Source organism: Myxocyprinus asiaticus, chromosome 18, assembly GCF_019703515.2.
Source record: "Myxocyprinus asiaticus isolate MX2 ecotype Aquarium Trade chromosome 18, UBuf_Myxa_2, whole genome shotgun sequence".
Classification (NCBI taxonomy): Eukaryota; Metazoa; Chordata; class Actinopteri; order Cypriniformes; family Catostomidae; genus Myxocyprinus; species Myxocyprinus asiaticus.
In genome coordinates this window covers 34,800,256-34,818,205 of record NC_059361.1, presented here as the reverse complement: position 1 = coordinate 34,818,205, position 17,950 = coordinate 34,800,256, and the positions used below count along the sequence as shown (strand labels likewise).

At 38.2% G+C, this 17,950-nt stretch overlaps 1 protein-coding gene across 2 annotated transcripts; it reads left to right on the top strand.

The window, feature by feature from the left end:
- The first annotated feature begins 1,580 nt into the window (after nt 1–1,580).
- si:dkey-11o15.10 (myb/SANT-like DNA-binding domain-containing protein) lies at nt 1,581–12,153 on the top strand. 2 transcript variants are annotated; one of them, XM_051723898.1, is made up of 5 exons: nt 1,581–1,645; nt 8,090–8,464; nt 8,577–8,663; nt 8,772–8,840; nt 8,993–12,153. In XM_051723898.1, the coding sequence occupies exons 2-5, from the start codon at nt 8,122–8,124 to the stop codon at nt 9,247–9,249; spliced, it is 756 nt and encodes a 251-aa protein (XP_051579858.1). In that variant the 5' UTR covers nt 1,581–1,645; nt 8,090–8,121; the 3' UTR covers nt 9,250–12,153. The 2 variants fall into 2 exon arrangements, with proteins under 2 accessions (XP_051579858.1, XP_051579857.1); XM_051723897.1 differs by having other exon boundaries at nt 1,594–2,157.
- The last annotated feature ends 5,797 nt before the right edge of the window (nt 12,154–17,950 follow it).

Sequence of the window (17,950 nt, the reverse complement as noted above, 5' to 3'; positions counted from 1 at the left end):
TGAAAAGTACTTTCTGCTGCTTTCTGCCAGAATAATCACACGTAAGGACATATACGCGTGAAAACTGATGCGATGTATCAAATACACAGAATGTATGATAGTACTAACTGTAGAGAGCACATCAATATGAAGCCAATACAAAGCCAAATCCCGGACATTTAGAGGCAATTTTGAAATCCCGGCTGGATGCTTTTTTCAGGTCTGAAAAAGAAGTCATGTCTGGGGAAAAGAGGACATATGGTCACCCTATGTTACATTATTTTTTGTTTGTTTGTTTGTTTGTTTGTTTGTTTGTTTTTCATTGCATCACAAATGCCATGGACTTGGCTGGACTCTAAAAAATGTCCCAAGTCCGAATGGCTCAAGTCCAAGTCAAGTCTGAGTAAAAATGCATCCGAGTCTGTGACAAGTCCAAGTCCATTAAAACTGGACTTGTGACTTGTACTTATATCATACTTATATATTAATATATACTGTAATATATTAATACTGCACTGTAATTGTTGGGTCTGTGCGAGCCACCTTCTCCCCCACACTTTTAAAATGACTGCTACGCCCCGGGGTTTACTCTGTAGAGTTAGTTGCCATAATTGCGGGCCTTCAGTGGGTAGAAGAGGTACGACCAGTCACAGTAATTCTATGTTCAGATTCTGTATCGGCCCTTAGTAGTTTGGATTAATTTCAGTCTATGAGAGAAGACTTAGTCATAGAAATATATATGTTACTGATGTCATTAAATAAAATGGGAATCAGTGTTCATTTTTGTTGGATACCAGCACATACAGGGATTAAAGAAAATGAGGAGGCAGATAAGCTCGCCAAGAAGGCAGCTGGAAAAAGAACTGAAGATGTACAGGTCTCTTTGGGTAAGGGTGAGGTCAAATCCATAATGAAGAAAGAGGTGGTCAATGAATATCAGAAAAGATGGAATACATGTCAAACTGGGAGACAGTATTTCAAGATTCAACCATCAGTGAGTGGGGTGTCTGGAAATTTAGAAAGATATAGAACAGAGGTGTTGTTACCTAGATTGAGACTCGGACATACAGGTCTTAATTCTACACTGTTTCTAATGGGTAAAAATAACTCAGGTCAATGTCAGCATTGTGGAGTAATGGAAACTGGTGAACATATTATTATGCAGTGCAGACAGTTTGTAGAGGAAAGTACTAAATAACAGTGTATGTAATATTGATGGAGGTACTTTTTCTTTGGAATGGCTGTTAGGGGATGGATTATGGAATATAATTGTGTGCAGAGCGATTATGGCATTTTTAGAAGATACAAGACTAAATGTATGCATATGATTCAGTAATATAGGATAATTTGGTAATAGGGAATGAATGATAAATATAAATATACACATCCTGAAATGATGAAGTTTAGGTAATGGGGCTGAACACGCAGCAGCCTAGACCTCTCATGTAGGGATGTATTTTGTACTGGATTGCTTTTATTTATTTATTTATTTATTTCAATGTGTGTGATAGATAAAATAAACTGGATTGCCCATACTGATTGTACTAAGTACTGTAGATGGCGGTATTCACCAACGGTATGTTGCTCGCCATGAAATTGCCGAAGAATAAGAAAAGAAGTCACGCAAACATGGCGGCTCCCAGGGAGATACATAGTTAGCACAATGGTAAACATGAACTTTTAAACAAATAAAAGCAATAACGTGTCGAGATTCATACATTACAAACAATCCATAGTGTTGCCATTCTGATTCTTTATACGCAGTCTTTCGAGCATCGCGCAACAGAACACTTTGTGGTCGCAATCAGGAGATACCAAGCAGAAAATCCGACATTAGACTTTGAATGAAACTCATCTTTACTATAGACTGTAACCGCGCGGTACCTACATTTAGTGTGTAGTAGATGTGTAAGAGTTTCAGCTCGGTAAATGTCGGTTATTTTCATCCTTGTAAACGATACATCCATCAGTTACTTTACAGAAGAAGAAGAAGAGGAAGAATCATCATAAACGTGACGAAGACACGCTTTCAAACAACCAGAAATATCTCCAGATAACAAATGAAATCGGTGTAACACACTGTTGATAAGGTGATGGAGGTTATTAAAGAGGAGAGTGAAGACATAAGTTGTGCAGAAGCATGCAGAGTTAAAATTGAAGATACAGTTGAACAAGGAGGTTGGTGACCATTCTTGATTCTTTATTATTGACTTTTGATTAGGAATTTTTAGGAAACAAAGTTTCAGGAAATTAACCATATGTGGTGGCTGAAAAATATACTAAAACATCTGAAAATGTATAACAGTCTTGTGGGGAGATACTTTCTCAGTTCTTACCTGTAGTTTTATTCAGATGGAATAATTTTTAAGGTGTATAGCCTAATTATGGTCCTTCTCTTCAGTCACGTTTCTCAGCAAGACAAGGGAATGTGCTGAATTACATTTACGTTGTTGTTCTGGACAGATACCTTTAAATCATGACATACTCGTGTGTGTATATATATACATATATATATATATATATACACACACACACACAGTTGAAATCAGAAGTTTACATACACTTAGGTTGAAGTCATTAAAGCTCATTTTTGAACCACTCCACAGATTAGTAATTTTAGTAAGTAGTCATTTTTCCAACAATTGTTTACAGAAAGATTGTTTCACTTTTAATTGACTATATCACAATTCCAGTGGGTCAGAAGTTTACATACACTAAGTTTACTGTGCCTTTAAGCAGCTTGGAAAATTCCAGAAAATGATGTCAAGCCTTTAGACAATTAGCCAATTAGCTTCTGATAGGCTAATTGGCTATTTGGAGTCAATTGGAGGTGTTAATTTAATTTGTGTTCCTATTTTAAGGCCTACTTTCAAACGCAGTGCCTCTTTGCTTGACAAAATGGGAAAATCAAAAGAAATCAGCCTCATAAAAAAATCGCCCACATTTTTTAGTTTAATAAAAAAAAAAAAAAAAAAAAAAAATTGTGGACATGTCTGGTTAATCCTTGGGAGCAATTTCCAAACGCCTGAAGGTACCACGTCCTTCTGTACAAACAATAGTATGCAAGTATAAACACCATGGGACCATGCAGCCATCATGCCACTCAGGAAGGAGATGCATTCTGTCTCCTAGAGATGAATGTAGTTTGGTGCAAAAAGTGAAAATCAGTCCCATAAGGACCATGTGAAGATGCTGGAGGAAACAGGTAGACAAGTATCTATATCCACAGTAAAACGATTCCTATATCGATATAACCTGAAAGGCTGCTTAGCAAGAAAGAAGCCACTGCTCCAAAACTTTGCAAGTGCACATGGGGACAAAGATCTTACTTTTTGGAGAAATGTCCTCAGGTCTGATGAAACAAAAATTGAAGTTTACAAGACAAATGGACAATGACCCCATGCATACCTCCAAAGTTGTGGCAAAATGGCTTAAGGGCAACAAAGTCAAAGTATTGAAGTGGCCATCACAAAGCCCTGACCTCAATCCGATAGAAAATTTGTGGGCAGAACTGAAAAAGCGTGTGCGAGCAAGGAGGCCTACAAACTTGTCTCCGTTACACCAGTTCTGTCTGGAGGAATGGGACAAAATTCCAGCAACTTTTTGTGAGAAGCTTGTGGAAGGCTACCCAAAATGTTTGAACCAAGTTAAACAATTTATAGGCAATGCTATCAAATACTAACAAAGTGTATGTAAACTTCTTACCCACTGGGAATGTGATGAAAGATATAAAAGCTGAAATAAATAATTCTCTCTACTATTATTCTGACATTTCACATTCTTAAAGTAGTAATCCTAACTGACCTAAGACAGGGAATGTTTTCTATGATTAAATGTCAGGACTTTTAAAAATTGAGTTTAAATGTATTTGGCTAAGGTGTATGTAAACTTCTGACTTCAACTGTGTGTGTGTGTGTGTGTGTATATATATATATATATATATATATATATATATATATATATGAGTGTGTGTATGTATGTATGTGTGTGTGTGTGTGTGTGTGTGTGTGTGTGTGTGTGTGTGTGTGTGTGTTTCATTTTTTATCTTCCCTGAGGTCCCCTGATAATGTTAAAGTTTTAATGTTAAAAACAGCCATAATTTAGTATTATAATATAATTTTCCACCCTGTCTCTGGCCCTCTGTCTGAAACGCTCTGTTTTGGCCTCTGCGTCTCCTTTAAACTTGTGTTAACGCCCACTGTTATGATTGGCTAACATCGTGCAGCCCCTCAAAAGCAACAATTTTTGAAACTCAGTTGGATAAAAATGAACAAGCAAAGCTTGACTCATATTTTGACTGGTTAACAAGCAATCCACACTGATATGAGCCGAAAGCAGAAGTGGAAGGGACCAGAACAGGTGCTTTTTTTTTTTATTTGAGCTTGTACCACTCTTAAAACATGCCGCACATTACCGGAAACGCATTAAAATGATCACAGATGTACACTATATTGCCAAAAGTATTCGCTCATCTGCCTTTAGACGCATATGAACTTAAGTGACATCCCATTCTTAATCCATAGGGTTTAATATGACGTCGGCCCACCCTTTGCAGCTATAACAGCTTCAACTCTTCTGGGAAGGCTTTCCACAAGGTTTAGGAGTGTGTTTATGGGAATTTTTGACCATTCTTCCAGAAGCGCATTTGTGAGGTCAGACACTGATGTTGGACGAGAAGGCCTGGCTCGCAGTCTTCGCTCTAATTCATCCCAAAGGTGCTCTATCGGGTTGAGGTCAGGACTCTGTGCAGGCCAGTCAAGTTCTTCCACATCAAACTCGCTCATCCATGTCTTTATGGACCTTGCTTTGTGCACTGGTGTGCAGTCATGTTGGAACAGGAAGGGGCCATCCCCAAACTGTTCCCACAATGTTGGGAGCATGGAATTGTCCAAAATCTCTTGGTATGCTGAAGCATTCAGAGTTCCTTTCACTGGAACTAAGGGTCCAAGCCCAGCTCCTGAAAAACAACCCCACACCATAATCTCCCCTCCACCAAATTTCACAGTTGGCACAATGCAGTCAGACAAGTACCGTTCTCCTGGCAACCGCCAAACCCAGACTCGTCCATTAGATTGCCAGATGGAGAAGCGTGATTCGTCACTCCAGAGAACGCATCTCCACTGCTCTAGAGTCCAGTGGCGGCGTGCTTTACACCACTGCATCCGACGCTTTGCATTGCACTTGGTGATGTATGGCTTGGATGCAGCTGCTCGGCCATGGAAACCCATTCCATGAAGCTCTCTACGCACTGTTCTTGAGCTAATCTGAAGGCCACATGAACTTTGGAGGTCTGTAGCGATTTACGTGGCCTACCACTTCATGGCTGAGTTGCTGTCAATCCCAATCGCTTCCACTTTGTTATAATACCACTGACAGTTGACTGTGGAATATTTAGTAGCGAGGAAATTTCACGACTGGACTTGTTGCACAGGTGGCATCCTATCACAGTACCACGCTGGAATTCACTGAGCTCCTGAGAGCGGCCCATTCTTTCACAAATGTTTGTAGAAGCAGTCTGCATGCCTAGGTGCGTCATTTTATACACCTGTGGCCGTGGAAGTGATTTGAACACTTGAATTCAATTATTTGGATGGGTGAGCAAATACTTTTGGCAATATAGTGTATTTGGTCCTTGTAACATCACAAAATCCACCAATTCCAAACAAGCCGTTTTTGCAGCTTGGTTTAATTAAATGCTCTTTTTCTATTGAGAAGGAACTTTTGAGTTCTCAAGCTGACTGTATGTTTTTATAGTAGAATGACCTCTTATATGTAAAATGATCATGGAAAACTTGATTCCTCATGTCATGTCCCCTTTAACAAATACTTTTTTACAGGGAGTTAACCCTTTAAGCTTGGTGGGCCTGCCAAGAAAAATATTATTATCAAAATATTAATAACTGCAGTCTTGACCAACACAAAATAGGTATCGTTTTAAACCTTGGAAGCTCTACTTTACAATTCATGTAGGCATTATTTGAAATTTGCAGATAAATCAGAAATGTTATGTTTTGATAATTGATTTATAATTCTGCACATTTTATTGCAATCGATAAAAACATCAAACTGATCAAATAGCCATGTGTCATATGCCATTTGAAAGCTTAGATTAAAGCTAAGATTAGAATAGAACCAGCCCACTTGTTTTTTTCACAGACAAAAATATAGTGATTGATAGCTAAGTACATCTCTTTAACACACGTTACATGTAAACAGGTGTTACTTATGTGCCGCATTTTTGCTTATAACTTCAATTGAAAAATAAACAGAATTGTCACATACCATTATTTAGAGGATGTGATTCCCGTTAAAACGAGCCCACGCACAGCATAATCAGATGCATAGTTTATTAGATAATCCACACAAAGCACAATATGCACACAGCACATAATGTGCTGCCTAGCTAAAAACATGTTAGGTTTCCTGGATCAGATGACTTCATTGGAAATGATGTAGTACGATGTCCAGCATCAGAAATGTTTTATTTCATCTTTAAATTATAAAAGTTAAAAATAGAGCTTGCACTCAAGTAGGAAAAATCTCTTATTTATCAAGAGGACCCAACAGAGAAAAAATGTTACAGCTATAATAACATACCATGTTTTTTTTATATAATAATAAAAAAAAACAGCAGCAGCAACATCAATAATAATAGTCCAAATTTATTAATTACGTCTGATTTTTTTTTTTTTTTCAAATTGGAGAACATAAATAAACGACAATGGAGTCTACCAACTTTGCATAAATGTATTCTTCCATTTTAAACTACAGTTTTAAAAGGTTTAGGTGTTGTTTATTACGCTAAATGCAAATAGTCCATCGTGAATGGCATCAGAATTATTAAAAATGTCTTTGGTCTAAATTATAGCAGCTGCATAACCTGCTGAAAGAGCGCTATTTTTAGTGTTTTACAGTGAGCAAATGTCAGCAACTGACACCCACTTCTTATCAACAGTCATTGTCACCCAACACAAAGGAATTTTAGACACATTTATTGTGTTTTTTGTGACAAGTATTTTGCCCCATGAATTTCTATACATTTACACAAAAATTATACTCTAACAGTGTTGTGGAGATAATAAATAAATTTTCACAGATCAGTAATTACATAGATGATGATTCAAAGTGAAATAAAGTTAAATAGTAAATGTTCATATAATTTAGGGAACTCTAAACAAGTGGATCTTGATTAAAGCAACTGGCAACATATGGTGGGCATTCTGTCGGAACATGCATCAAGTTTGTGAATGGCAACTTTACAAGACTAATGGGCACAGGCACCTGAGAATTAAACTAAACCTCATCCAAGGCTCTTCGATTTGATTAATGTAAAGTAATGTTGCATCTTTGGCAGTTTGCAGGTTTTTTTCTTTCCCTACGTGAGTTTGTCTCCGTTTCTTATAGTGTTAAACCTAAACTACACATCAAGCATATGTTACACATCTCACTTGAGCATGAATGGAATGAAGCGTTGAATAAAGTTTATGAATTCACACAACATATTGCAAAAGCAAGTTACTTTACTTGCGAACACAGTACTGTTTCTTCTTACACGCAGTGCTGTATAATGGCGGTCTTGCGTGCAGTTTCTAAAACACCCACCAGATGGCGCCATTCACCGGTGATCCGATATTATAAAAACGATATCCGAATAAGGAAAAATGCTTGAATATAGTAAAAAACAATTATCATCGATCTCTAATATTAGGATTCAGAATGCTGCAACTAGAGGTGGAAGTCATCCAAATATTGTCAGAGAGGATTGTTCACTCTAATAACATATGGTCACCCGAAGATGGGGCCAAGTACATTACACAGAGTAAATGATGGCTCAAATGACACAGAATGGAACTGAATAGCCGCGTTCCACTGTTGGGCCAAATGAGGTCATGCTAGTGCATGCCTGGGCCAGTTGTGTTCCCACTGTCACTTCCCGGGAAATCATTGTGTCTCCTCTGGGCTTTCTCTGGGCCAATGGCCTTGCTGTTTACCCTTGGGCCAAACAAGGCCAACAAGGGGTTCAGGAGGGGTCAATGTCAAAGGTGGAGTTTCGCTTAATCAGGTCAGAGGGTCAGCACCAAGATACTAATTTCTCAAATTTTTCCTATAGCTACCGGCTTACCAAAAACAGATCAACTGAGAATGGAGAATCGTCAGTACTGGTCAGTAGACGAAATTGAGGCTCTTCTGAATATTTGGGCTGATGAAAATGTGCAGCGTCAGATTGACGGCGTCTGCAGAAACGAAGAAGTTATTAAGTATATTGTTGCCGAACTTGCCAAGTTGTGTATCAAACGCACAACGGTACAGGTTCGGGAAAAATTAAAAAAATTGCGGGCACAGTACAAATCCGTGAAGACGCACAATGGACAAAGCGGTGCCCAAAGGAAGAACTTTCCATGGTTCAAAATCATGGACGGTGTGCTGGGACACCGTCATGCTGTTAGTGGAGAGACTACACGGGACACGATGGCTGTTACAGTCGGTAAGTTGTCAACATTAATTTATCTTGCTAGCTAGCTTACGTTTACATATGATATAAACTCGATATTCTTGATTACTGGATAACATGCGTATTTTGTTTGTATGTGTGCTAGATGATTCATCATCTCCGAGTGCTTCCCTGGAGTCAGAAGAAGGAGATGAGGGACTGTGTACAGCTCCATTGAAAACATCTACACTTGGTGCATACCTACAGTTATCAAGATTGCAGAAAATAATAATCAATTGTCTTTTCAATTTCTTTAATTGATTTCAATAAATAATTATGCCTAAATGTTTATATATTGCAGAGAGACCTGCCACTCCACAATGCCTAATCAGAGGAGGTTCACATCATATAACACAAAGGACCAGACCAGGTATTGTGGAGTTTAATTTACCCGCTATAGACCTAACAAACTGTGCAGTTGGACATACTCTAGGTGCACTTAGAAACTAATCAGACATTTTATAGGTGAACTTATGTTTCCTGGATGTTATGCTTAATTGATTTATGTGTGTTTTTTTACAGAGAGCCGCAAACGCCGGGCTTCCAGTTTGGCGACCAGTGAGTTTTTGCAGTGCATGAGGGAGATGACACAGCAACAGATGGAACAAGAACGGGAGTTGAGGCGTGAGGAGATGAATAGAGAGATGGAGATGAGGCAAAAGGAGATGGAGCATGAGGCAAGACTTAGGCGAGAGGAGATGGCACGTAGAGAGAAGGAAACAGAGACTTTTGCCTCTATTTTCAAAAATTTGGCTTCAGCCCTTCTCCCTCGGACATAGATTGGCAGACATTATGCCAAACAGACTTTTCTTTTATGCCTTGGTAGGCATTTAATGTAAATAGTTTTCTTACAAGCACATGCTTTGTTTTGTGTGATGGGCATATTCCATAAATATTTGTCTGAAGAGCAACTTTTAAACCCATTTTCAATTTTTATATGTAAATAAAGTCCTATTCTGCTATCACAATTGAGGCTATTGGGCAGTTACTATTTGTATATACTTACTCTGTATACAGATTCAGGTAACTTTATTAGCATGGTAAAAAGAAGCTTTACATTGTCAAAGCACTGGTAACATAAAATATATAAACATATATACATTAATTTGTTTTTGTAGTTTTTTTAGATAGCCTGATGTCCTAATAAGTAGGTGAAAGGATACATCACTGCGTGAAAGTAACAAACCTTTATTTGAAACATTTTATTTGTGGCAAGCACTCTTAACTGTGTTGAAAAAATATATTTTGTATTGAGGGGCACATTCGCTAAATGGTTGTCTGACGAGCACCTTTTGTTTTCTGTAATGTCCACTTATGTGAATTGTTTGAGATATAAATAACGTCCTATTCTAATATCAAAATAGTGGCTATTGGGCAGTTGTGAAAGTCACCATCTGTATATACTTTGGAGTCTGATATAGTATAATGTCATACTAAGTAGGTGAAAGAACACAACACTGTGTGAAAGTAACAAATTGAGTGAAAACAATTAATTTTTTTGAAAAAATCAAAATATAATAAAGCAATATAAAAATTAGTGCTGCTACATGATCAACTTACATCTGACCTCTCATTAACAATGTTACATGGTGGTCGTAAAGTATCGTTGACATCACCCTACTATGGCACAAATCTCTCCATGTGTAATTAACAAAGGTTGTGCAGTGTACAGTATGACTCCTCCATATCAACAACAACATTTATACTGCAGTAATTACTTTTACTGAGACACTTTCCTCTCTAGGGCAGCACTGTGAATCAGTGGGTAGCATTGTCTCCTCACAGAAAGGAGGTCCCCAGTTCTACCACAGTTGAAAATCATGCAGGTCAAGTGAATTGGAAACTCTAAATTGCCCGTGATTAAGAGTGTGAATGTGTATGTCTGTGTGTGTTAGCCCTGTGATGGACTGTCCACCTGTCCATGGTGTTTCCCTGCCTTCGGCCTGAGACAGCTGGGATGAGCTCCAGCACTACCAGCGACCCTACATAAGACAAGCGGTTATAGAAGGTGGATGGATGGACTTTCACCTCTCTTTCAGCCTCCCAAAAGCATGTTCAACCACACTACAGGCTTGACTTGTTCTTGACCCTCTGCTAGTCTGCCAGGATAAAGTTTCAACAATTCTGCAATGGTAAGCAGAGTCACCAAGAATAAATTAGTCTACATTAGTTCTGCATATGTTTCTAACTCTGCCAGAGAATGTATTACTTGTAGTGACCCAAGCCCAAAGGTGTGAATTTCTGAGGAAACTGGCGTCGTGTTTCCTCCCTGACTGTCCAGCGTTTAGGTCCCAGAACATCCCTTTACCATCCACAACTGCTTGTAGAATGATTGAGTGCCAGCCTTTTCTGTTGTGAAAATCTGATTGGTATTGTGGAGGTTTCAATATAGGGATGTGAGAACCATCTATAGCACACACTGCGGAATTCCGAATCTCTCCTCAAAATAATCTGCCATCTCATCCATTTTGACCTGGTCAGGTGTTTAGATTCATTTAGGCCAAAGTATTGTTATCACAGCCTTTAAAAATGTAACTAACAATGGACCATACTTATTAAGCCTTTATTTAGCTTAGTTAATGTTAATTTCAACATATAGTAATACATTTTTAAAATCTAAAGTTGTATTTGTTAACGTTAGTGCACTATGAACTAACATGAGCTAACAATGAACAATTGTATTTTTATTAACTAACATTAACAAAGAATACCCCGATGTTTTCACTGCCTGCATCATGCGCTGCAGCACGTGCTAAACTTGAACTTGACCGTGTAAAAGGGGATAAATTCTCTGTTGCAGGGGATTCTCTTTTTATGCTTGATTCTTTTCCTCTGAATGTTTCAAAGGACGATCTGGTGAAAGAGCAACAAGCCAATCTTACATTAAAACCTTTGTTTGAACGTGTTCTCGATGATAGTGCAGCACAGGGTTACTTTGTGCAAGAGTCCTTTTGAGGAAGTTGCTTCCAGTTTTTTTTTTTTTTAATGATTACGTGACTCAGATTGTGGTTCCTGCTTTGTTCCATGATGAGGTTGTGGGCCATCTGGGGGTCAAAAAGTCTTCCGATTGTGTGCGCTGGTATTTTTTCTGGCTGCGTTTTAAGATTTTAACATTTCAAAATAAATTAAAACGTGTCATACCTGTCAAATGATTGGGAAACCAAATCAGACTATAAAACCTGCTCCTTTCTGTCCCATTGAAGTCAATGCAAAGCTATTTGAATAATTGATTCTAGATTGTGTTGTTCCTTTGCCTTGGCCAGGGCGCTTTAGAAAGGTTCCACTAAACTCAGAAGTCCCTGTTGCAAGCTTATTGTGTGAAATTGTCTGACGACTGGGAAGTTACTGTTGGCCTCCAGAGAAGTCATTCCGGATTTAGCCCAAATGATCTTGTCTTTGGATATGCGGTATAAGGTCCATTGCCCGTTTTGCATAATAACTGGTCCACAAATTATCCTCCTGAAAAGTTATGCCTTGTTCACTCCACCAGCGACACGATCCCATTTATTTTCAACGAGAGCATTGCAACTTCCCCCGACACAAACTGCCATGGCCATTGGCGACAGAGATCACCGAGGAGAGTGACAAGACATAGTTGAGAAAATTTCTACATTATGCAAATGACATCTTGTCATCTGTCTCCTGGCAGACGAGACGAGTGCTGGCAAGACGGAGAAGTTTCAGCGTTGTGAGGGATTTTTACTGTTCTGTATCATTTGTCTGTAACCACATGTATGGATATAATAAAACAATGATGAATGGACAGAAATGGTCTACCTTCCAAGTGAGTTTGATTCATTTATTCATGACAGATTGATTGTCTTGTTAATGATTTAATGCACTAAACACTGCAGCACATTTGATAAAACACTCTACACTGCAGAATGTAAATTTTTAGAGACAAGAGTACTGATTCCTTGTCAAATTGTAATGATATCTTAATTTAACCGGTATTAGGTCTAATCCGTGATCAAATTTGCAAAAGCTATGGCCAGACATGCAGTCCTCCAATAACGTTACAGCGAGAAACAATTGGAACGACCACTAGCGACACAGATCGCAAAGTCTAGTGACACCAAGCCACAAAGTCACTGGCGGTGTGAATGGGGCTTTAAGTGATTATGTGAGTGGTTTTAAGCGTCGACTTCATGAGGCTGGAAGACTGGTGAAAGAAGATTTGTGTCAGTCTCAAAAGAAAATGAAATTGTGGTATGACCACTGTACTTAGGATTAATGTTCCAGATGATGGCATTTTACGAGCGCATTTGGAAAACTCTTAGATGTTGCATAATTTGCTCTTATACCTCTTCTCAGATGCATCCTCTCCAGCATGATATGGATGTTGGGGAACAACATGTGGTTTTGGACTGTACATTGTGTCTACCTCTTGCACAGCTGTAATTTGTCTGCTCCAAAGTCATCTACAACTTTGGGCAACATGTTTAAAAAGTAGTGCTGTCAGTTGATTAAACTACAAAAAATTATGTGTTTAATTGTGATTTAATCACATAATTTTTTGTAGTTAATCGTGATTAAACAAAGACTTTGAAAATGCTGAAATTTGGCACCATATACTTATTTTCATGTCAAAATGCATTTATTTCCACCTTAGGAAAGAAAACAAAACAATATTTAACAATATAATACTTTATTAACATTTCCCAAACAAAGCCTTCCACAGTATAAACATAAAAATGCACTAAAATGGCACCAGTTCATGTAACATTAAACATTTCCCAAAGTCTAAGTAGGAGGTTGACTAATTGAAAGAACTAGTGTCCCCCATAGGTTGCATTTTCATTGCAACGGGCATTAAATCTTTTAAACTCATATCCTCCACAATATTAATCTGCCTGTAGACTGTGGCTCTCCACTTTCCTAAAGCAATCGTGACGCTGTGTTCATGATTCGCATCAGAGTGTCAACGCCAGCCTCAAGTGTCACTTTGAACTCCATGGGGAAAGTGCTTGCAGAAAAATGTCTTATTCTGCATTTTGGTGATAGTTGAGACTTGACGTGCTTCTGTGGTAATTAAAATGCACCTTACATAGGCTGAAAATACTTGATTTCTGTCACAAGTTCCATCTGGGGGTTTTTTGTACAAGAAATAGTGCTAAGAGGTCCTTTCTCCATTTACAGTGCATCCGGAAAGTATTCACAGCCTTATTCCAAAATGGATTAAATTCATTATTTTCCTCAAAATTCTACAAACAATACCCCATAATGACCACGTGAAAGAAGTTTGTTTGAAATCTTTGCAAATTTATTAAAAATAAAAAACGAAAAAAAAAAAAATCACCTGTACATAAGTATTCACAGCCTTTGCCATGACACTCAAAATTGAGCTCAGGTGCATCCTGTTTCCACTGATCATCATTGAGATGTTTCTACAACTTGATTGGAGTCCACCTGTGGTAAATTCAGTTGACTGGACATGATTTGGAAAGGCACACACCTGTCTATATAAGGTCCCACAGTTAACAGTGCATGTCAGAGCACAAACCAAGCCATGAAGTCCATGGAGTTGTCTGTAGACCTACGAGACAGGATTGTATCGAGGCACAGATCTGGGGAAGGGTACAGAAAAATCCTCAGACTGGGGCGAAGGTTCATCTTCCAACAGGACAACGACCCTAAGCACACAGCCAAGATAACAAAGGAGTGGCTACGGGACAACTCTGTGAAAGTCCTTGAGTGGCCCAGCCAGAGCCCAGACTTGAACCCGATTGAACATCTCTGGAGAGATCTGAAAACAGCTGTGCACCAACACTCCCCATCCAACCTGATGGAGCTTGAGAGGTCCTGCAAAGAAGAATGGGAGAAACTGCCCAAAAATAGGTGTGCCAAGCTTGTAGCATCATATTCAAAAATACTTGAGGCTGTAATTGATGCCAAAGGTGCTTCAACAAAGTATTGAGCAAAGGCTGTGAATACATATGTACGTGATTTTTTTTTTTTTTTTTTTTTTTTTTTTTTTAATAAATTTACAAAGATTTCAAACAAACTTTTCACGTTGTCATTATGGGGTATTGTTTGTAGAATTTTGAGGAAAATAATGAATTTAATCTATTTTGGAATAAGGCTGTAACATAACAAACTGTGGAAAAAGTGAAGCGCTGTGAAGACTTTCTGGATGCACTATATTTTATCACTGACAGGGAAGTGCTTTTGGGTGTGTGGTGTGGTGCGTCAGTGTAATGACTACGGGCGGACATATTACAAATGTTCCGCCCTCCCAACAAGTGTTTATGCTGTATTAATGGTACATGTGTTAATTGCGATTAACGTGTTAAACTTTTTTTAATCACATGCGTTAAACCCACTAATTTTGACAGCTCTATTAAAAAGTTAAACTCTCTAAGACACTTCACCTCAGCTTTTGTGTACACCTCACCAAAAGGAATGTCTTGTGCCAGCTCTTAATTTGGTGTCCAGATGAGGTGTTTGCATGATTTGAGTTTTCAGGCACAACATGGTCAACTGGCTTTGGAGGTAATACCCATTTGGACTGTTTGGACTTATTATGAATTGCCCATCACCCAGGGATTTGATGTCTCCATTTGGCTGGTTCATAAATTTGACAAGTGATTTGGAGCACTTGAATTGGCACTTCACCTCTAATATGTGTATAGCATCAATGACTCAGTCTGTGCTGGCTACTAACCACGGCTTGTCAGAACAGACCTCAACATCAATCTTCTCTACTTTACTTAACATCCTAGGTCTTGTAACATTTGAATGGCTTTTCCCTCATTATTGCTGCTGTACTTGGTAGATGAATTTCCCTTAAATGCAGGGGACAAGTGTTCGTCCAAGTATTTTTTAGAGTCAGTTTTGCCTCTTAGCTGTACTTGCTGTAATGCGTATTCTCCTGGTGTCATGCCATACTTGACATAAGGTCTGCATGTGAATTTCCTGTCAACCTGTCTATGTTTTCTGGTCTTCCGAGGTAAGGAGTCAAATGGTAGCTCTGTGTGGTTTTTAGATACCCTCTCTCCACTTGCTCTGTAACACTGCTGCAAGAGGCCATTTGTCGGAAACTGAAAAAGGGGAGCCATCACAGATGCATCTACACTGCTTTTAAACTCTTCATGAGTTTGGAATAGTCTAGGGTTGGTTTGTTCTTTCTGGGTTGAAGTAGAGGGACTAGAGTAATAGTGAGATGCTTTGTGACATTTGAAATTAATTTGTCCTGTCCTGCATTCTTCCTCCCTGCATTCAACTTTGAGGATCTGTGCAGGATGTCCCTGTTTCCCCTGTCTGACTGCATTTTCAACCTTAAGGGGAAAGAAACAGCATTATTTGTAACATAATGTGTCATTATCAATAGGCTTGTGATCTATGCCTTTTTCAAGCATTGATTATTGATATATCTGTATATATGGATTTTTTCAGATATAAATTGGGCTTCTTATTGCATAATAGTCTGTCTTTTCAAAAATATTTACCAACACAACTTTTGTATGTGTGATCGGCAGGGTAAATTAAAGGGGGTCTCACACCAGACGGTCTGGCGGATGACATGGCACATTCTAAAATTCCAAACAATTATTTTCTACAAAGGTACACACACCACCAACTCTCTGTGCCAAAATTCTGCAGTGCCACGGAGCGCAACTCGCATAGTTTTCCAATGACGTGACGTGCAATTTTGATGTCCAAACCCCTTTATGGAGTAAAAATAAGGAAAATGTTTATAAAAAAACACATTTATTGAATCTGTTAATCTCTGTTTATCAAATGATATTAACATGTAATGAGGATTTTACAAAGTTTAAGAATTATTAGATATTATAGTCACACAATGTCATACCGGATAACTGTTCGGACCTCATGGTGAAATGCAAAAAAGCTACAAAAAATGTTAAAAATCAAATAAAACCTAAAATCTCTGCCACAGGCATTATTGTATGAGTGTTGCCAACTATTTAAATATTTTTTTAAAAATATGACATCCAGTTGATTGTTATGCTTTGGAACATTCTGTCCCAAAACTGGCAGTCAGCCAATGTCATTCGGGATAACAAGCAATCTGGAGCAATTTTATGGGGTATTTTATTTTGACACGTTATCAGACAGGATGTAACACAATCAGGAAGACCCTGAAGAACCCCCAAACAATAGTGAAAAGTTAGTAAGTCTCTCTTAAAATGTGTTTAATTTACCTTTTTCGCTCACTAGTACACTGTGTAGTAAAATCCTGTGTCATTTGGGATAACGCTAAAAAAAACATATATAATGTTAATGTTTTGCAAATGTGTTTATTTAATATGAATTTACATACTTGGAAGTTGAAGGTCAAGGTTGCAGATTTCTATAGGTATCCAAAACAACTGCCTGATTAAGGTTCAAACTTAGTTTTGTCATACCGGATAACAATTTTGTCATATAGGATAACAGTTATTTTCTGTTAACCCATAATGTCATCCGTTATCCCAGATGACACATGTTTGACATTATATTCTTTTTATACAGTTTTCAGCTTTTATTTGTATAATTTCCATTCTTATTGTGATATTAACACATTATTCCGCACATTGTTTAGTTAAATACTAACCAAGTATACATTAATAATGATATTTAATTATTAAATGATAATTAAATTAAATGATTGTCCAACCTGTCATTGGGGAGTCCGCCCCTTTAAGAAAAGGCCATCCACTCTGGTGACATCACGATGCAGTTTTTTTTTCTCTCTTCAGTGGAGGGAAATTCAACTGAGGTGAGTGAGTAGCTTACTTTCCTACTGACAAATTTAACATAGGTTTGCTTGCTTGCTGTGCCCAAGCTTAACATGTTAAACCTGTCGGCATAAAATATGCCAGAAGTGAATAGAATTCATTTTTTGCCAAATATGTAAGTTTAACTATACCAAATTCTCTTCAACAAACAGACTAGCTAGTTAGCTAGTCCCAGTTTGTTGTAAGCTAATGTGCTAACTTAACCTCAAAATGTGGACATATTGTTCCCCCCAACAAACTAGGTCAAATTAGCCTATATTATTACTGATTTATTGTTGGGTCACATTGTATATTAAGTGTAGATTCAGGCCTTCCATTTTGGTGGAAGTCAAAAACAGACAACCATACATACCTGTGTGGTATACACGAAGCATGAAAGAGCTGTCTGGGCACACCTTGAACCGATCTTAAAAAAGGTGAAGGAGGAGAACCCAACCATAAAAAAAAGTTCACTTGTTAAGTGATGGCCCAGTGACACAGTACCGGAATAAAAATAACTTTTATCTTCTGAGCACAGTTCCATTCCTTTGGGGATTTGATGAAGTCACATGGAATTTTTCTGAAAAATCCCATGGGAAAGGGGCCCCTGATGGAGTTGGAGGAGCCATGAAACGTACTGCTGATGCCCTGGTGAATATGGGTAGAGACATCCAGACCCTAGAGAAACTTTACAGGGCTCTCAAGGAGAACAGCTCAGCCATAGATCACTTCTGGATTCCAGAGGAGGATGTGACCAGAT